Source organism: Marmota monax, unplaced genomic scaffold (genome assembly GCF_021218885.2).
Source record: "Marmota monax isolate L192 unplaced genomic scaffold, Marmota_monax_Labrador192_F-V1.1 WCK01_AAM20220418_F8-fsc00102, whole genome shotgun sequence".
NCBI classification, from domain to species: domain Eukaryota; kingdom Metazoa; phylum Chordata; class Mammalia; order Rodentia; family Sciuridae; genus Marmota; species Marmota monax.
This window is the reverse complement of record NW_026692494.1, coordinates 1,635,574-1,656,148: the sequence shown is the minus strand read 5'-3', so window position 1 is coordinate 1,656,148 and position 20,575 is coordinate 1,635,574. Positions and strand designations below refer to the sequence as shown.

General features: G+C 56.6%; 2 protein-coding genes across 2 annotated transcripts in view; one reads left to right on the top strand and one right to left on the bottom strand.

The window, feature by feature from the left end:
• Fbn3 (fibrillin 3) overlaps positions 1-9,370 on the bottom strand; it is a 61,792-nt gene extending 52,422 nt beyond the window's left edge. Inside the window, exons 1-13 of the mRNA XM_046444206.1 lie at positions 9,171-9,370; positions 8,977-9,059; positions 8,307-8,405; positions 8,050-8,145; positions 7,736-7,831; positions 5,971-6,168; positions 5,724-5,849; positions 5,493-5,618; positions 2,861-3,013; positions 2,601-2,783; positions 1,790-1,933; positions 1,592-1,711; positions 1,376-1,501 (exon numbers count right to left, since the gene is read on the bottom strand). Of these exons, the coding sequence (XP_046300162.1) occupies positions 1,376-1,501; positions 1,592-1,711; positions 1,790-1,933; positions 2,601-2,783; positions 2,861-3,013; positions 5,493-5,618; positions 5,724-5,849; positions 5,971-6,168; positions 7,736-7,831; positions 8,050-8,145; positions 8,307-8,405; positions 8,977-9,059; positions 9,171-9,367 (1,747 nt within the window). The 5' untranslated portion in view covers positions 9,368-9,370. The remainder of the gene's footprint in view (positions 1-1,375; positions 1,502-1,591; positions 1,712-1,789; positions 1,934-2,600; positions 2,784-2,860; positions 3,014-5,492; positions 5,619-5,723; positions 5,850-5,970; positions 6,169-7,735; positions 7,832-8,049; positions 8,146-8,306; positions 8,406-8,976; positions 9,060-9,170) is intronic.
• Hnrnpm (heterogeneous nuclear ribonucleoprotein M) overlaps positions 4,396-20,575 on the top strand; it is a 230,330-nt gene continuing 214,150 nt past the window's right edge. Inside the window, exon 1 of the mRNA XM_058579154.1 lies at positions 4,396-4,401. The gene's annotated coding sequence lies outside the window, so the exon portion shown is untranslated. The remainder of the gene's footprint in view (positions 4,402-20,575) is intronic.

Sequence of the window (20,575 nt, the reverse complement as noted above, 5' to 3'; positions counted from 1 at the left end):
ATGATGATTGTGTAACCCTGGGAATGTACCCAAAGCCACCAATTATTCAGTTTTAAATTATTACATTTAAATAAAGTACATTGAAAAAAATTTAAGTAAATTATTCACTTTAAAGCGATTCAATTTATGTCACATGAACTTCACTTCAATTTTAAAAAAAGGTGAAAGTCAGCTAATGAAAAAACAATCTAATCTAAAGCAGTGTGGCAAGTGAGGAGATGAGTTGCTTCCCAAAGTGTTGTTATGTACACTAACGGATAGCACATACAGAAGGGGAAAAAAGAAAAGACGGGAGCAGTGGTGCACATCAGTAATCCCAGCAGCTTGGGAGGCTGAAGCAGGAGGATCACAAGTTTGAGGGCAGCCTCAGCGACTTAGTGAGGACTTAAGAAACTTATTGAGACCCTGTCTCAAAGTAATATAAAAAATAATATTTTTTATACCCTAGTATAAAAAAAATCCCATACAAAAATTGAAAAAAAAATCCCTTACAAAAATTGGTATGTGAATGTTCATAGCAGCATTATCCCTAAGGTTGAAACATAGATATAACCCAAATGTCCATCAATGGATGAATGCAATGTGTTTCCTTCATACGGAGAAATATTATTCAGCCATGAAAAGAAATGAAGTACAGACACATGCTGCAGGTGGAGGATGCTCAGCAAAAGAAGCCAGACATAAAAGACCACATAGTATGTGATCCCATTTATAGAAAATGTCCATAATAGGCAAATTCAGAGAGAGAGGAAGTGGATCCGCCTGATGTCGAAGGCTGGAGAGCGGAGAGTTGATTAGGAAGGAAGTAGTAATGGACCGGGGCTTTATTTTTTAAGTAGTAAAGATGTCCTAAACTTACATTGTGGTGATGCTTGTACAACTGTGCATTTACTAACAACCACTGAACTGCAGGTTTTCAATGGTAATTTATGGTATGAAAATTATACAAGAAAGATGCTTTAAAATCCTTCCATAGAAGGGACTTTGGAGGCAGATCTTCTCACAAGGTGACTAAAGAAAGGAGGGGGACCCCACTGAGCACGGATCCAGACCCTACCCAAACCCCTCGGGCAGCGAAGAGCTGGGTGCTCTCCAAGGTCCTGATCCGACCCTCTCTGCAGCCAGTCCTTCTGGGCTGTCCTGGGACAGGGAAGGTCCCCAGTTCAGGCCCAGGATTAGGCATTAGACTGCTTGGTCTCACCCAGAGACCCCTTCTTACAATTCATGGAAATAATCTGGGGCGATGGAGAGAAGCAATGTTTAGGGTGGGCAGGAGCGGGGACATGAAGGGTCTGGGGTGGGCTCTGGGTCAGGAGTGGACTCCAGGTGCTGTGGGGCCTGGAAGTCCCCTGCCACCCAGCCAGCCTCTACTCACCCACGCAGTTCCTGCCGTCAGGGCTGAGCTCAAAGCCCGCGTGGCAGACACACCGGAAGCTACCCTCCGTGTTGACACAGCGGCCAAGACGGCAGAGGCCGCCACTCACAGTGCATTCATCCACATCTGGGAGGAGGCGGCAGGTGGGCGGTCAGGAGGGGCCCCACCCGGCCAGGCTCCCCTCCCCTCCCCCACTCTCAGGTGGATGGGGCGTACCCACGCACGCCTGCTTGGTGAGTGTGGCCTGAAAACCCTCGTGGCACCGGCAGTGGTAGGAGCCGGGGATGTTGACACAGTCACCACGGTGGCAGGGGCTGCTTGAGCATTCGTCCACGTCTGCAGACAGAGGGCCCTGAGCTCCAGCCCGGCAGGGCACGCCACCCTGCCCACCCCACCCTGCCCGTCTGCTCTCACCAATACACTCGCCCCGCACATCCTGGGTGTAGCCCAAGTTGCATTCGCAGTGGTAGCTGGCAGGGGTAGGCAGGCAGCGGCCGTTGAGACACAGGTTGGTGAAGTGCCGACAGATGTCAATGGTTTGGTTCAGAGTGGCTGTACCTGCACCGGCAGAGGCCCAGCCAGAGTCTCCAGGCTTCGCCTCTTGGCCCTGACCCCATCCCGTGTCCCAGCTCTCACACCTGAGCCCAGAGTCACACCTTAGATTCAGATCCCCACCCTAGGGCTAGACCCCACCCCCTGGGCCAAGACCCCCAACCCAGGCCGAAGGAAAAGGAAAGACTCGCAGGCTGGGTCCAAAGCCTGATCTTGAAGACAAGCGCCCCAGCTGACCCCACTCCCAGACCACTGCCAGTCCAGGCAACCCTCTGTATCTCAGGGTTGGATCCAGGGACCCCCACATTCACCAAAATCCACAGATGCTCAAGTCTCTTACATAAAATGCCATAGTATTTGCATTAAACCTACAAACAGGCTCCCAGACTTTCATTCATCTCTGGGTGACGTGTTATCTTACAACACATGTGCTATATAAAGAAAAACACCTGTACCTATTCAGTACAGATGTGATTTTTCCCCCCAAATATTTTCTACCCATGGTTGGTTGAATTTGAGGCTGAGAAACTCCCAGATCCAGAGGTTGACTGTCCTTTCATCCCTGCCACCCAGGCCACTCCAAAGCACTGACCGACTCAGAGAGCAGCCCCCTCTCCTTGTCCAGGGCCTCTCCCCTGGTCTTGGAACCCTCCCGCCAAGTCCCAGGACTTACCACTGTTGGAGGTAACAGGGCCCAGACTGGGGACCCCACGCCCACCGGAGCTGTGAGGCCCGTGTCGTGCCGGCCCCGGAACAGGACCCACACCATTGGGTCCGAAGCCCGAGAGGCCTGGGAAGGGTCCCGGGTGAGAAGGCAGCAGTGGGAGCCCCTGAGCACAGAGTCGCTGGAACTCAGCTGCAAGAAACAGGGTTTGAGATCAGGCGCTCAGCCCTGCCCAGGGGCCACCAACTGAATCTCAAGCTCTCACTCACCAGAGCCCCGCGGAGGACACAGCTCAGGGACTGGGCCAGCGGCCCAGCACCGGCCCTTGTCACAGCAGCACTGCTGGTGAGTGTAATGACCGGCAAGGTCTCCAGCACAGAGGCCCCCGATTAGTACGGAGAAACAGGCGCCCATCCGGAGGTCTGCAACGGGGCAGAGGTGGGCCCATCAGCACAGGGCAAGGGCGGGGAGCACCGGTCGCCAGACCTGAGTTCAACCCCAGGTGCGCCCATGCCACCTACGGGTGGAACGGACCTCCCTGACTGTGCCAACACCCACCGCACCTCAGGAGTGCTGCTTGCCTGTGACCGACCCTGGAGCAGCCAGCTGTCATTCTCAGGGAGAGTAAGAGGGACATTTGACCTTATTCAGATGAGGGTTCCAACATCTAAAGCTGGCACAGGTAGTAAGCTGGCTGTCAATACAGGTCCAACCACACCCAGGACGACCTCTTGACCGGAAGGGGCTGCCCAGCGGGACGTCGGGCAGGCACACTGAGACTGCCCTGTCTGTCCTCCCCGGCCGCCCTTGGGTGTTACAGAGAAGCCCAGGAGGCTGCGACTTTGAGAAGGGTCCCAGAGGGGCAAGGTGGTGGGTCGACAGCCACAGCCTCTGGGGAGACCGAGGCACAGGCTTCCTAGGGATGACCAGCATGGACACTCATCCGCTTCCCACCAGGCCGCCGGGCCCCCTGGCTCTGTGTGGGGGTCAGATTTCTCAGGCTTTGGCTGAAAGAGCATATTTTTAGTTTAAAACCCTGCAAATCTTGGCTGGTGGCCCATGGTTGAGAAAACCCTCCCACCGGCTGGGCGGGCCGCTGGCAGCTACCCCTGGCCAAGCTGGGAAAAGTGGCGAATGTTTCCACCTCCCCAGTCCCACTCTGTGCACCTGGGGCCCCCCAGGCACATGTGTGGGTGTAGGGGCTCAGCAACAGCTCAGCCTCGAAAAGGGGGCTGGGCCTGCCCAGACAAGGAGAGGTCAAGAGCTCGTTCAAGGTCACCCAGCTGCTAAACCTAAAGAAGGATGGGAAACCAGATTCCCAGCCCCAGGGGATCCAACAGGAGGCTGCCTCTCAAACAGGGAAGAGACAGCGTAAGAATTTTTTTTTTTTTTTAAATATTTATTTCTAGTTTTCGGCGGACACAACATCTTTGTTTGTATGTGGTGCTGGAGATGGTGCTGCTCCGGCTGTGACCAGTCCCTGCCGAATGGCCCTGCTCAGCTTCCCCAGCTCCCTCCCTGTCTTGATGAGTGTGTGTCAAATGCCCTCTATGAACCTGCAGATCACAACTCCTACCTTACTTAATCCCCACAACTCCATGAGGTCGGGACTACTACCAGTCCATTTTATAGGTGAGGAAACTGAGGCACAGAGAGGTTATACAGTCACCCAGTGTCTCAGAGTCTGGGAGCAGCTCAGCTGGTATTCAGAACCCAAAACGGAATGCAAAGTCCCTGCTCTGAGGCAACCAGACTTGCTCAAATGCAGGCTCTGCCCTGAGGAGCTGGGGGAGGGTCCAGGGGATGTGCCCACAGGCGCCTCTCCATGCCAGCCACAATAACCCCCAGAGGTGGAGGCCTGAAGAGTCGTCCACCGCAGCCTGGCCACACTCCAAACATAACATCCCCGCCCTGCCTGGTATAGGCCCAGCCAGAGGGGTCTGGGTGATGCTGGGAAACTGCCAAGTCCCCTTCCCTGCCCACCCCTCCCCACACCAGGACCTCGCCCCCCCCCCCCAGCATTCACATTCCCAGCTAACCCCGTGGACCCCACTCGACTTCCAGGGCCTGACAACCAGCACCTCTAGAAAGCAGGGAGAGCGGGTGGTGCCCCCAACAGCCAGGTGGGGTGTGGGGAGTGCAGGAGGGTGGGCATGGAGGGGCACGAAGCCAGAGACTCCCATCCTGGCTAGGGGTCTGAGGAGTGGCTGTGGTCCTGTCTCTGTTCTGAACTTGATCCTCCATCTTCAAAATGGGGTGGGGGAAGGAAAGGAGGTGCTTCTGACGAGGTGGGAGAGGGATGGAGTGTGGGGACAGAGCTGCAGGTGGACAGCGGGGCATCAGGATGGGGAGGGAGGGAGGGAGGGCAGGGAACAGACATAAATTTGAAAGTTAGAGGACAGTGGGGGGGGGTGGGGGGGTGCATAGTGATGAGGCTTAGGGTCAGTGGGGAGTTCAGAGATGGAGGCTAGATGGCAGGGGGCATGGAGATCAAAGCTAGAGGGTCAGCAGGAGGCCTAGAGATGAAGGCTAGAGGGTGGAGGGACACAGAGATGAAAGGCAGAGGGTCAGAGGGGGGCATAGGGATCAAAGCCAGAGGGTCAGGGGAGGCCTGTGGGGGAGGGGCAGGGATCCAGAAGGGCAGAGAGTCTGAGGGGCAGAGGGCCATGGGGTTGGGTCAGTGCAGCAGAGTGCTGGAGAGCACAGAGGGCCCACGGCTCCCCAGCTGAGGCTCCCAGAGCCCAGAGGCTCATGGGTAGGGAGCCAGGAAGCTCAGGGGATGGGAACCGGCACAGAGACCCGAGGGCAGGAAGAGCTGAGGACCAGAGCGTGGCAGAGGGATGAGCAAGGGACCTGTCTCCCACCCACCCTCTCCCCTCAGCCCCATCTGGAGGGCCTCACCCAGGCAGCGGGTGCCATCCAGGCTGCCGATAAAACCTCGGGGACAGGAGCACACGTAGCTGCCAACGGTGTTGGTGCAGTCGCCCCTGGAGCAGAGGCCGGGGACGCTGAGACACTCGTCCACATCTGTGCAGACAGACCTGGTCAGCGCGCCTCCCCAGCCAGGCCCTCCACCTTCCCCGGGGGAAGCCCGGGTGCCCGGGCAAGAGCAGGTCCCAGGCCGTGCTCCACCTTCACACTTCGCGCCACTGTCGCTGAGCCGGTGTCCAGCTGGGCAGCGGCACTCGAAGGAGCCCACGGTGTTGATGCAGCTGCCCCCCTGGCACAGGCCTGGCACCGCCCGGCACTCGTCCACATCTGCAAGGAAGAAACCCAGGAAGGGAGCGAGAGGCCATCAGAAGGAGGACCCGAGGTGCCACAGGCTCCAACCGGCCCTGGCTCCCAGGGCTTCTGTTCCCCCTCGAGGACACCCACTCACCCTGGCAAGCCCCGGTGCGGACACTGGGGATGAAGCCGCGGCGGCAGGGGTGCGGCTGTGCGGGGCAGAGCTCACACGGAAGGCCCCAGGCACGGCCCACGGTGGCACAGCAGAGCGCCTTAGTGCACACGAGGCTGGTGGGCTGGCGCTGACACCCTTCAGGGTCCACTTGGCTAAAGCAGGGCCCTGTCCGGTAGTCTGTGGGGCAGACGGATATAAGCAGCTGGCCTCAGACTTACCCAAGTCCCTCCCCATTACCGTCCCAGCCTCTGTACCAACACACTGGGCTTTTTCCTGCCCACCAGCCTCTGCTCCTCCATTCTCTCTCCATTCCCTACTTAATGATCCACTCATCCTTCAAAATCCTTTCTCTTCAGGACTCCTCAGCTAGCCTCCAAGCCACAAAGCTCAAGGTCTGTCTGGACCCCATCCCCCCTTCCAGCAGGGACCATGGAAGCCCGCTGGGGAGGGTCTCAACCCTGAGCATATACCTGGCCCTGCCAAGTCTCCCAAATTTTGGAGGGAGTCACCATCTGCCCCAGTGCTGCATCCCTGAATCCCAGGGCCCACCCTGAGGAGCCGCAGCGTTTCCCCAACTGCCAACTGAGGTGACTTCCTGTCTCCACCTTCCAGATGTTTCCAATATAGAGGCTGGCAGTCCACCAAGGAAGCCCCTCCCAGAAGAAGCCAAAGTCACCCTCTACCCCGGCCTCTTATGGAGAAGGGGCTTCAGAGACCCCCTGTGGGCCCGAGTCCCCAAGACCTGCCCCTCCCTGTCCACTGTCCACTGCCGACCCCTGGCCTCTCCTCTCCCCCCCTGGAATCCAGGTCACCCCCAAGCCCCTGCAGCTTCTGATTCATCACTATACTCTCTCCACCCAGCCTCTGTCACAGATGGGAGGGTCCCTGCTCCCTCCCATGACTGCGTCAGTCCCAGGCCCCTGGAGGTCTTCACCTTCCTGGGGTCCCCGGTCACACCGGGTGCCCTGATGCCCTCTGCACGGCCCAGCACCCCCAGGGCCTCGCACCCCTGTTCTTTCCCCTTCTCCGTCTCCTCGGGCTCCCTGACCTCTGTCTGCCCTGAAATGCCCAGGCGGCCCCCTCTCTGCTGCCCCCCTCCCCATTTCCCAGGGAACCTCAACTGACCCCTGCAATTCCTCAGAGGGCACAGTGATGGCTCTGTCTCCCCCTGCCCTGGCCCCTGCTGCCCACCCTCTCCCCAGCTGTCAGACCAGACCTGGGGTTCACGGTTCACTCCATCCAACCCCCATCCAGCCTTCCCCAAGACATCGAGACAGTACTGCTTCCACCCTCTTAATTTAGGTGACCCCACGTGGGTTTGTTTCATGAGCCAGGGTTCAGCCAAGGGGGGATTATTTATCTCATGAACTCCTACAGATCCTCTGAGGTCCAACTGAGGGGGCCCCCTTCCCCTAGGAAGCCCTCCCCGACCCCCTTCCCTGGACCCCATGATTTCTCTGCCCTTCACAGTCCCCTCATCGTGGCACTGACCCCTCCTCAGAATTTTCTGTAACTGGGCTGCGTCCTCCTGTCCCTCAGACCGACATGTTGCTTAGGCTCCAACACGGGGCCTCGCACACAGCCAGGGAATAACAGATGTTTTGGAAAACGGATGAGCAAATGAAAGAAATGTCCTCAGACTGCCCCTGCAGCAGGACTCAGGCCAGCTGGACCCTCTCAGGGCCAGGCCATATCTCAGCCACTGCCAGGAAACACCCTTTCCTCCCCTGGGTCCCCTTGGTACCTCTCTCACACTGAGGCCCCATGAAGCCGTACACACAGGCGCAGTGGTTGGGACCAATGCAGCGGCCGCCATTATAGCAGCCCCGGGCACAGACGGCTGTGGAAGGAGAGGAGAGAGAGACGAGAGGTCCCCCAGCCCGCAGAGGGAGCTGGGGCCCCAGCAAGACTGTCTGCACCCAGGAATCCCCACCATCTGACCCAGATCGAATGATAAGGCTGTGGCCCTCCAATCCCTGGTCCTCCATGAGGGACGTGTGGGCAGTGGGCAGAAGCTGCAGGACCCACCCTCTGGGAACCAGTCCTGGGGGTACTCACGCTGTCCGCACACAGTGCCCGTGTAGCCTCTTTGGCACAGACAGGACTCTCCCTGGCAGCTGCCCCCGTTCATGCAGTTCACACTGCACCCTGGCCCTAGGGTCCAGGAGGGACAGACGTGAGGTGAAGCTGCCCAAGGAAGATGGCCAGGCCAGGCAGCCCAGCCCAGTCCAGCCTTCGGCAAAGCCAGCCAGGGCTCCTCGTGGCACCCAGAAGCCTGGCCCTTCTCCTCCCACAGAAGCCCGCTTCCCTCTCACCTCGGCTCACCCCGCAGCTGGGGGCCAGCGTCCCATCGGCACAGGTACACAGGTTGGGCTGGGAGCAGAAGCCCTCACCGCAGGCGTGCCTGCAGACGGCTGGAAGGGCAGAGTGAGGCGGTCAAGGCCAGGGTGGATCCTGCGCCAGCCCTGCTCCATGGGTCCCCAGGCCAGCCGGAGCACTGGGCGGATATTGCCTGTCATCCAGCTCAGCATCCACATGGGATGTCCCCCAAGTCTTGGTCTGAGTTGGGCAGGTGGTGTGACCCCAGCTGTAGCTCTGGGGTTCCACTGGAACCATTGGGAGAGATCCCTGAGCCAGAAGTACTGAGCACAGGGCGGAGGGTGGAGGGGCTGGGCCTTGGCGTCTCCTGGGAGGGGACTCAGATTCCAGAGAGAAAGAGAGATCCGGGGGGTGGGGGGTAGCAGAGACAGACAGAGAGACCAAGAAAGGGACCCAGACTTAGGCATAGGGACAGAGAAGAAGAGACAGGGAGGGGAGACTGTGGGGCAAAGGAAATGAGCTCGGGGACCCAGGAGGCAGGCACCATTCCTGCCATTCACCAGAGCCCCCCCAGGGTCACTCGAGAACAGGGCTGGGCTTGCTGGCAGAAGGCAGGTAGGACAGATGCCCCAACACCCCTGTGTCACCCCCATTTCCAGCACTCACGCACGACACACTGGCTCCCACCAGGCAGCGTCCTCCAGCCAGGGCAGCAGTAGGGGTGAAGGCGTGAGCCACACACATTTGGCCTTCAGGGAGAGTACAGCAAGGCTGATAAGTCTTACCCTGTCCCCTGGGCAGTCCTCCAGGACAGCCCTGCCCACACCCAAGGGTCTGTCTGCATCCTAGGTTCCACGTACCCCTGCAAGATGCCGGGGCTGCCTCGTCTCCGCACACGCCCAGGACCTGCAGGCTCCATGGCCCCATCCCAGTGGCCATGGCCACCCACCATGCATGACAGGACCACCCAGGCCAGCAGGAGCTGAGCTCGGGGTCCCCAGGCCATGGTGAGAGCTCCAGCATCTCTCCTTGCTAAATGCAGGTTCTCCCCAGTCATGATGTGTCCCTTGGAGGCTGCGGAGAGGAAGTAGAGTCAGCCCCAGGGAACACCCTGGCAGAGGGGCACTGCACAGAACTGGGAATGGTTGGGGAGGTTGCTGGGATGGGGCAGCCCTGGGAGACCATGTGGCTCCTTAGGGAGCCAGGGGATACATCCAGCCCTGACTTGGGAGCAGGCAAACCATCAGGGCAGCCTTCTTGGAAGAGATGTGATGCCTCAGATGGAATTAGCCAGGACAAAGGTCCTGGGGTAGAAGGAGCACAGCAAAGCAGAGGCAGGGTATGTGTGGAGGAGGAAGGCAGGGGAGAGGGGGCCAGGTGGGGCCAGGTGTTGCAGGAGTGGGTACAGCTATGTAATGGAGCTTCTACTTATGTCAGGGGAGACGAAGAGCCTTTGAGAAGCTTTGAGCAGGAGCAACAAGGGGAGACATGGTGTTAGATGGAGCCAGTGAGGGTCCCAGAAGGAGACAGGGAATGGGTGGCAGAGCCCGAGCTGCAGCTGAGCAGAGGGAGGGAAAAAGGACCCGGGTTCTCCCCGCCCCAAAGTGTCTGGCTCTTTGCTTGTTCACGAAGAACATGGGGACATGGACCATGGCCGGTGAAGATGGCCAGTCAAAGGTTTGGAGAGGGAAATACAGTACCGGGAGGTGAGAAGCCAGACCAGGTGGAACTCCGGGCCCCTTCCAAGGTTCTACTTTCCAAATCTGGGAGAGGAATTGGCCTGGGGGGCGGGGAGGGAACGGGCTGGGAGAGCTGGGTGGGTTTGAGGGTCCCCCTCTCTGGGCCTTGGGGTCCCGTAAAAATCGGACCAGATGGCGCCAACTCTTGTCAACTTTGGAGGACAGGCCGGACGGGGAGGGGCGCCCTTTCTGACTTCCAAGTTGGCCGGGCCAGTTGTGGCTCCGAGGACGCCTTCTCCAGGCAGCCCCTGGGACTGCGGGCCCTCGCTCCCTCTGGCTGGGGGTCTCCAGCCTGGCCCGACACGACCCCCTACCCTCCCTGCATCCGAGAGCCGCGCCCCGGAGTTGGGCAAATGAATGAGCCTGGACGGCGCACGCGGCGCGGACGCGGAGCTGCGAGGCCGCGGGGCGCAGAGTCCCGGGCTCGGCCCTGGAGGAGCGAGGGCGCCCCCGGAGTCCGCCGGCCGCGATCTCCACCCGGCAGGGCCGAGGATGCACGGTCCCCGGCCACCACCGAGCCCGACTCCGCCTTCACCTGCGGATCGGGGACCGAGCCCCTCCCGCCGGGCGCCGGGTCCCCGCCACCCACCCCGGCGCCGAAGGGAAGGCGGAGAGGGGAGGGGGCTGGGCCCGGGGCTGCCCGCCGCAGACAAAGGAATCCCCTCCCCCCTCCCGCGCCCGCTCCCCTCCCCCGCCCCGCTCGCCCGCCCCCGCCCCCGCGTCCAGGGTGTCGCCCGGCGCTGGCCCCGCTCCCTCCCTTACCTGCCGGGCGGCGCGCGTGGAGGCTGCACCGCGGGCGGACGCGCGGGGCTGGGCTCTGCAGGGCCGGCTCCCGCAGCGCTGGGGGCCCGGGGCAGGAAGGCGAAACCGAGAGGCCGAGCCCGCCGCGCTCCCGGCCCAGAGTTGGGGGCGGGAGGAGTTTGGGGGAGGGCGCGTTTGCACCTCGCAGCTCCCGGGGCGGGGGCGGGGGGCTCCGATCCTGGGCGGGGAGAGAGGCTGCCGCGGGGGAGGGCCTGGGGCTCCGGATGGAACTCCGGGGAGCTGGGGAGCTGGGGCTGCGCTGGGGGGGGGGGGGGCGGGGGCCGCGTTTGGGGTTAGCGACTGAGTTGGAGGTGGCCCGGAGGTGGGGCTCTGACTTGGGGCGGCTGGGCGACAGCCAGGACGGGGAGGTCCGGGCCTTACCTGGGAGGCCCTCCCACATTGCCTCCCCCTCCCTCGGGCAAGGAGAATTCCAAGGATGACGAGGGAACCTCACCTGGCACCTGGAGTCCAGATTCCTACTGAGACAGATCCCGAGGCCCCGAGAAAACCGGCAGGACGCTGAGCCAAGATGGGACGCGTTCCTGAGAAGAAGGTCCACATTTTTTCATCTGATTCCCAGAAATTCTCAGAAGTGAAGAATTGGAAAGAGAGAGACTTTTTCTTCTTCTTTTTTTTAAAATACACTTTATTATTATTGGTTTTTATTATTTATTTTTGGTGCTGAGGACGGAACCCAGTGCCTCACATGGGAAGGGCAAGCTCTCTGCCACTGAGCCACAACCCCAGCCCAACAGCGAGACTTTCAAATCTCTCTGAACTTCCTTTTCTCCACCTGCCAAAGAGACCAAACTTCAGCATTTTGGCTCCCTGTCTGGAATCCACACGCTAAGTGGAAATTTCTAAATTTCCCCACCATTTTCCTACCTTCGGGAACAGACACCCCACCAGTGGCAGAGGCTGTTGAACCTGCAGCTGTTTCTCCATCCCGCAAACTCCTATGCAACTGGCAAAAACCAGTTCAAAAATCCCCTCACTATTGCAGATTGTTAGTTTACCCTGTGGAAGTCCCAAAGCTCCAGTGCTGAACATGCCTCCATCCCAGAACTTCTAGAACCGTTATATATAAATAGCATGTAACAACTTGAGCTAGCGTTTATTGGGTGTGAGACTCGCAGCTTGTCGGACTTGGTGCTAAGAATTTCATACACATCTTATTTAATCACCAGAAAAGCCTGTGAGGGAGATACTGGTATATAATTCCCACTTTACGGAGGAGTAAACTAAGGCACATAGAATGGAGCGGCTTGTGCAGCCTCACAAAACGACTGGGTGGTGGGTCTGGAATCCAAACCTGATCTCTTTGGGTCCGTCATCTTTGCTAGACTGATCCCAAGGGATCTGGGGGCTCTTATGAGCTGCCTCCTTTCAGGGGAGAAAAGTGGGTCCCTGGGAAATAGGCCACAGGGATGGACATGTGGAGGGTCTTGGTAAAGAGGTTTGGGGAGAGCGCTGGGGCGGAGGGAGACGACCCCCAGTCCTACAGACTTCCCTGGTGCTGTCCAGCATGGCACAACCCAGCTGGGATTCCCCAGACCCCGGCGCCACACGCCCAAATTAGAGGGAGAGGGAGTGGAGAAGGAGCCCATGAAAACCTAGGAGGCTCCGCAGAAGGGAGGGAATGGGAAAAGAGGAGGGAAGTGGGGGGCGGGGAGGACACAGCCCGGCAAAGGCCTGGAGGAAGAGAATGAGGAACAGGCCAGGACTGAGTGAGCTGGAGCTTTGGGGACCACAGGGGACCACTGGGCTGAGAAGGGGCCAGGAGCACTCCAGAGCCCCCAGGAGGCTCTAGCCACCTCTCAGGGGAGTCCTAGCAGTCTCACAGGAGAGGCATCTGCCACCAAGGCTGCACTGTGGGGACCCCAGGGCAGAACTGGGGGACAAGTTGAGGTCATTCAGGCCAAGGGAGCAGGGTCCCTGAGGCCTCTAAAGAAGGTCAAGTGGGATGGTGGGACCTAGGGAGCGTAGGCTCAGGAGGGAACCCCAGGATCCCAATGGCTTGGCTGTGACAGAGCTGTGGGGTTCCAGGGCGGGAGGGCCAGGGGTTACTGGGGACAGGGCAAGCTGCTTGGGACACTGCAGACACCCCTTCCCAGGGCCCTTTGCCAAGGTCCACCTTGGCCAGTTCTTGAGCCAACAAGTGGGTCAGGTGCCAGGTGCTTTAGGAGCAGCCCAGCCTGTGCAGAAGGTGGGAGGGGACAGTCCCACCAGGGCCACAGCATGGCCAAGGCAGCAGTGACGAAGCCCAGAGGAGGCCCTTCTGGAGGAGGGGTCTGGAAGCCTCCCAGGGCTCTCTGGAAGAGAGGGCAGCAGCTTTGGGCGGCAGCTTGCTGTCATTAGCCCCCCCACTCCTGTCCACCTTGTCTCTCCCAGTGGTTCTGCCCGTGGGATGCTGTCCACTCTGGTCTGTTACATTGCTGCCCATATCCATTTGATCATACTAACGGGGTTCTCACGTGACACATCTTCACAAAGGGACATCCAAGATCTAAACAGACACCCCAGGACTGTGACAAAGATAAAGCGCATCACACACTCTCTCCATCAAAGTGACACTACCAGCAAATTCTCATTCCCAGACATCTCTCTCAATGTCACCTGTCATCGTAACGCTGGCTGTTTTCCGGTTGCTTCACTACCTGTAACGTGCGTGACATCTCTGCCACCTCTACTTCTTCCCTTACGTTGTCAACTGTGAATGGTCAGTGGCACCTCATCCAGAGCGCTGGACATTGGTACTGACCAGTCCCAGCAGAAAGGGCTCCGAGTCACTGTAGAAGCCCCTTGGAGGCTGGGAAATTGGCAGCCAGCAGCCTCCACAGCTCTGGCCTCACAGAGACACAGCCTGTGGCCTCCGGCTCTAGCCTCCTGGGCTGCTGGAAGACCCTGGAGTCTGGGAACCAGTAGCAGCTCAGCAAAGTGGAGCCCAAGGGCCACAGGGCCTCTGACGCCTGCTTCTGTAGGGGACTGAGGCATCTGCTGTCCTGTGTGGGGCATGTGTCACCTTCTTGTTGCAAAGGGAGCTGAGAAGATGGTGCCTTGGAATACCATCGTGGGCTCTGCCAATTTCTGAGACTCAGGGTCCCCCGATGGCTGGAGTTGGCACGGGCCCACCCACTGTGTGATGCCCAGGCCCTTGACTCCCTCTCAAGTCAGCCCTACAGCTCCCGCTGCCCTCTCACTCTACTGCATGCCTGCTGTCACCTGGCACTGTCATACACATTGTCCTTTGTCACCATAAGATGGCCCCTCTACTCATGACACCAACTCTTGGTGGTTGTTTTTTTTAATTACAATGTCACCTGTTGCTGTCAAACTGTCTCCCCATTGTTCCAGTTCCCAGCATTGCTTTGTCACCTGTTGCTGTCACATTGTCACACCATTAATGTCACCATGAGTCCTCCCCCCCACACACACTGTCATCCTGTTCAGGTCACTCAGTCATTCCCGTCCCACCCCAGCCCTCATCCTGCTCCTTTCTTTTCTGTGCTGTCCCAGAGCCCCTCTTGCCAACTCCACTGCCGGTGCCCAGAGAGCGTCTCCCCAGCGTCCAGGCTCAGGGACGGGGGCAACCTGGGCCTGGACAAGGAGACATGGCAGGAAGGGAGGTAGATGGCTGCAGTCTATGGTGTGTGGGGTGACCGCGCCTCCCAGGCGGGGTGGCCTGGGGACAGAGCCTTCTTTGTCTGAGCTCAGGAAGCAGCTGGTGGAAGGGAGGTTTGAGCACATGGCCTGAGTTTGGCCGGCTGCCTGGGAATGAGGCTGGGGGACTGGAGACCCAGGGGAGGCCCTGAGGAGGAGGCCAGGCTGGACGGGGAGGGCCAGGGAGAGAGGGTGGCCCTGGGAGCTTCCCCTCCCCACCCTATTGGTGGACCGCTCCCTGCCTGCTCACTGGACCCTCACAAGGACCCCAGGACGGCTCTGCTGTCCTCTCACCACACAGATGGGGAAGCCGAGGCGCAGAGCCACCAGGGCACTCACCGGGTCCCCCGGCCAGGAAAGAGCACAGGCGATCTGGACGCAGGCCACAGAGCTGAACTCTTTCCCCGCTACGATTCGCATGTGTCCCTCGAAACTCAATTACTGGAAACTTACTCCTCAAATCCCTGTTAATGGTGTTTGGAGGCAGGGCCTTGGGGAGATGAGGATTAGATGAGGTCCCTGGGGGTGCATCCCCCCAAGATGGAATTGGTGGCTTTTTTTTTTAAAGGTAGGGTCTCCATTTGTTGCCCAGGCTGACCTTGAACCCCTGGGCTCAAGTCATCCTCCTGCCTCAGCCTCCTGAGTACCTGGGGCCACGGGCGCAGGCCACTGTGCTGGCTGCATGAGAGGCTTCATAGGAAGAGGGAGGGAGCTGGCGCCAGCAGCTTGCTGTCCCTCCACACCTGAGGATGCTGAAAGAGGCCCCACCCACAGCGGGCACCTGCTGCCTCCCTTTCCGGGATCTGGAATCAGGAGCTCAGTCCGCTTATGAGAAGTATTCAGTTACAGCAGCAGAAAATGAACCAGGATGCTTCCCGGGGCCTGGTTCTCCCCATCCCGGCCGACACAGGCCTCAGGGCAGAGGAGGGTGGGAGCAGCTTGTCGATGCCTGATACACACATGCACGTGGGTTGTGTTTATGAAATCAGCGCAGGGGCACAGCACGGCGGTGCAGTGCTTGCCTCACGTGTGCAAGGCCCTCGGAAACATAAGTACCTTTGTACATCATTCTGCACTTTCCTTTTTTTCCTCTTTGTGAAAGAAATTATTTTATTTGCAAATTCAATCGGCGATTATTTTTACTTCCTATTTCCTTTTATTGAGGTAAAACTCACATAACATACAAGTTTCCCTTTCAAGGACCCTGAATACAATCACAGTCTTCTTTACACACTTCCTCTACCTAGTTCCAAGAGGTTTTTATCACCCCAAAAGGAAACCGTGCAGATCAGCAGTCTGTCCCCAGCCATCTCTCTATCCCTGACAGCCACTAACCTAGATTCTGTCTCTGTGGGTTTGCCTACCCTGGATGCTCCTATAAATGAAGGTGTGCAGAATGTGACCTTCTAATCTGGTTTCTTTCACTGAGTGTCATGTTTTCAAATATGGGCAGCATCCCCCAGGGTCCATAGGTAAAGGTCAGGTCTCCATGAAGGTGCTATGTACTGTTAGGAGGTGGGGCCTAATGGGAGGCCCGTAAATAATTGGGGGCATGTCCTTAGAAGGGACTGTGAGACCCAGGTCTCTCAGCCACTCTCTGTTCTTGGTTAGACATGTGACTACTCACTCTCACCATTGCCATCAGCACCCCACCACAGACCCAAACAAATGGGGGTCGCCCCATCTTGGACTTGAACTCCAGAACTGTGAGCTGATAAACCATTTCTCTCTATTAAGTTGACCACTTCAGGTATTTCCTTACAGTAATGCGAAGGTGACTGGTACACGTGGCCATGCTGGGCAGAAGGAGAGGTTGGAGAGTCGTTGGCCACAAAGACACTTGACGTCAGAGGCAGGAAACCCCAAGCAAAGAGGAAATCTGAACATTCTAGAGAGAGAAAAGGGAGCAGAGGAGACAAGGAGAGGCACATCCCCTGATCTGAAGACAAACAGGAGTCCTGAAACTCAGACGTCCCACCCGGGGAGGGACCTGCACCTGCCACATGCAGAAGGTCAGGATTGGAGGATTCAGAGGCAGTTTTAGGAGGCTCTTTGCTTCTGTAGCCACGAGAAGACAAGGGGAAGCCATCCTGCAGGGTGAAAGTCAGGAGGCTTGGCCCCCAGGAGATGTTCCTCACACCCACCAGGATGCCATTGTCAGTAAAGTGGAAAACAGCGAGTGTGGTGAACTCGTGCGGAAGCCGGTCCCTCCTGCATTGCGGCTGAGGGTGAAGATGGTGCAGTTTGCTGTGGTAAACAGCATCAGGGTTCCTCGAAAAGTTCAGCCTAGAGCTACCCTACAATCCAGCCGTTCCGACCTGGGCACGTGCACCTGGAAGGGCTCCAAACAAGATACCTGCACACAGGTGTCCACAGCAGCATGACTCACTGCTACCAAAGGTGGCAGCTCCCGAGGCCACCGATGGGTGGAGGGGCGGACACACCGTGGGTATCCGTGCAGCGGGGTGTGAGTCAGGGCTGCATTTTGATTCACTAATGATCTATGAGATTGTTATAAAACTGCCCTCCAGAAAGCTTTTCATGAGCTTCTTGGGGAAGCCGTTAACAAAGCTCCATGAACTGGGCGGCTCAGAGCCACAGAAATGTGGTGTCGTATCACTGTTTTGGAGGCTGGGAGTCAGTCTGAAATCGAGGTCAGCAGGGTCGGTTCCGCTGAGGACTGGGACCGGGGACCTGCTCCAGGCCTCTCCTGTAGCTTCTGGTGGCCTCTGGCGTTCCTCGGGTCATGGATAGCCATCTTCTCCCCGCGGGGCTTCATCCTTTTAATTTTCTGTGTCTGATTCTTTGACATCTAGCCCCTCCCAGGGCCAGCGGGTCCTAGAGATGGTCAAGGACTCTTGGATGCACCTTTCGGGGGCTACGCCACGGAACTGGGAGCCTCGGAGGGCTTTAGTGCGGCAGGGGGAGGGGTCCCCGCAGGGGTGGGTCCTGCAAACACTGGGACCATGAGCTGGGCATGGCTAGTCCTGCTTGGAGGAGGGAGGACCCCAGCATCCATTTCAAGCCCTGTTGTCTGCACCCACGGATCAGGGGCTCCAGGGCCCCCCCAGACTCTTTCCGTGTGTGTGGTCCCCTTCCTGGGGGTGGGGGCTCCACTTGAAGCTTCCTGTCCTGCCCCAAGCCTCAAGGATGTTATAAGTGGGATCAACATTTATAAAGCACTTACTGTGTGCCAGGTACTTTACATTCATTATTGCACAGAGTTCCCCCAACGATCCTGCACGGAAGGTAAGAGGTTCAGGGTCAGACAAGAAGACGGAGTGCAAGGATAAAGTGGGTCAAGTGCAAATTGTCAAACCCAGAAGTGCAAGCGTGACCCAGTCAGGAGACGTGCATGTGCCAGGACATCCCCATCGCCATCTGTCCTTGCTGGAGACCTAATGCTGGGTTCACAAAATCGGACTCTTCCCGTAACTTCAAAAAACCACAAAGCACGCAAATACACAGAAGTTCCCTTTCAAAATCCGTGATGGCTCTCCAACCTAGAGGGTTTGTGGAAAGAGAGCCACCAGAGTTCTTTATTCTTAGGGGACACACAAGGGGAGTTTCATTGGAACATTCTATCCCCAAAAAGGGCAAAGGGGTAGGATTACAAAGGAACAGGCGAGTGTAGCTCAATCCCAGCGGGTGACGCCCACTCCTAACGCCAAGTTACTGCCATGCAATAATTGTTCAGAAGCCCAGTGCTCCAGGACTTACAGGCATCTGCATCCAGGGCAGCTCCAGACACAGCCCCCAGCACTCAGTAAACGCTCACTGAAGGAATGAGTGATGGTGGGCAGGTCAGGAGTGGCTGGGGGAAAGGAGTGGCAAGTGTTCAGGAAGGGCTGAGAAGGACTCAGATTGAGCAGGACCTTGAAACCAGGAGCATGGATGTGACCTGGAGGCAGCAGGGAGCAATGGAGGGTTCTAGGGAGAGAGCCACACAGTCATATTAAGTTTGAGGAGTTAGTTTGCCAGGAAGGGTGGAGTTCGTTGGGTTGTCACTAGAGGGCACTCGGGTTTTAGCATGGACTGTCCTCAGCGCTGCACTGCCCACAGGAGGCTACAGCATGCAGATGATCCTTGAGTCTTTCAGAAGAGGCCAGCCCAAACCCAGATCTAAGTGCTGCGTACACCAGACCCCAAAGACATTGTGCAAGAAAACTTTATTATAATGGCCTGAACCTGATTGATACATCTTATTCCCTGGGAATTAAAATACTACCTGCTAGGCTTCAATGTGTCCCCCAACTTTATGATTTGGTAACTTACTCCCCAAAGTCCTCTGTGAATGGTATTTGAGAGGTGGGACCTTGGAGGTGGTGGGCTCTGCCCTCATGAGCAGATCACTCTGTTCATGGATTAGTGGATTGTCATGGAAGTGGTTCATGAAAGTCACGCTGGCTCTCTCTGTCACACTTGCCCTTTCTCACCATGGGACACCCTCTGCCATCTGGTGATGCAGCAGGAAGGACCTTACCAGATGCTCTTGAACTTCCCAGCCTCCAGAACAGTGAACGAAGCAAACCTCTGTTCTTTATAAATTACCCTGTCTGTGGGATTCGGTTACAGACAAGGGACTACCATGTCACCTTTTTTCACATGTAGATTCACATCTGTGCTGAGATGTGCTCTTACATTTCTGTTCATTTGCTATTTACCTGATTCTTCATTCCATTTTAATAACTCGTCCATTGGTTCACCCCCATTCTTCTGTACATTTGTGTCAGTTACCTCCACACACTTTTTCTCCAATTCAAGAAAAGTTATTCCTTTCCCATCATGATGCCGAATGCAATTGCACTAGCTGTATTCCATTAAGATGTGGAGAGTTCATATTTTATCAATGATATCAGTGTCACTCCTTCCAAGAAATGGCATGTCTTTTCAGAGTGTCAGATCTTGCTTCAACCCTTTCAATGAACTTTTTTTTATAACTTTGCTTATATATTATTTGTGCCTGTTTCATTAAATTAATTCACAGACAGCTCATATCTTGTCATTTGTGAATGGAATATTTCCTCATTTCCATTTCTAATTCTTTATTCCTAGAATAGAGAAATGTGATTTTTTAAATATTTATCTTTTAGTTGTAGTTGTCAATACCTTTACTTTATTTATTTATATGTGGTGCTGAGGATCGAACCCAGGGCCTCGAGTGTGCTAGGTGAGCACTCTACCAATAAGCCACCGCTGAGCCACAACCCCAGCCCCTAAGAAACGTAATTTTTTGATACAGTATTTCTTGAGTTCTCTACAATCAGCAAAAAGTAAGTCGCCATCTCTTCTTTTCTAATGTCTTAGTGCTCTTTTGTCCTACTGCATCAGTTAAACTCTCCAAGACAAAGTTGGATAGTGATAGTAAAACTTGGCCTGTGGGTCTTTTTTTTTTTTTTTACCGATTTTGTGTAATATTCATTGTTATCTTTAGGGAAATTGTTTTTAATTGTGTTTAAGCAACTTCTCCTCTTTTTAAACCCCACTTCCCTTTTAGTTACATATTTATTTTAAGTGTTATTTATTTATCTAGCATTTGTTGCAGCAAGCACTGGTCAGAGCCTGGGAAACCTTGCAGTGAGGTAACGAGGACTCTAAAGATGGTGACAACATGGCAGTGGAGAGGGGGAGCTGGCCACTTCCCCTGTCACCAATCAAAGGATCAAAGCCGAGTCACATTGGCTGTAAAGTAGAAGATGCACTCAAAACACATCCGAAGTGGGCTGGGCTGGGGCTCCGTGGTAGAGCGCTCGCCTAGCCTGCGTGAGGCACTGGGTTCAATCCTCAGCACCACAGAAAAATAAAATAAAGATTTAAAAAAAAAAAAAACCTACCTGAAGCACCCCACCTGCACAGCGAGCCCACGGTCTGCCTCAAATATTGGCGCTGCTTATAGGCATAATGCAGCCTTCCATAGCACCCCAGCCTGCCGCCTCTGAGGGGCGGGTGAGTAATAAAAGGTCCAAACCCTCTCTGTCGAGTCTTTCCTGTTCTTTCTCTGGAATTGGCAAACAGTGTGCTATGGTATTTGCAGCCCTGGAGTTGAACATACATGCTTATTTATT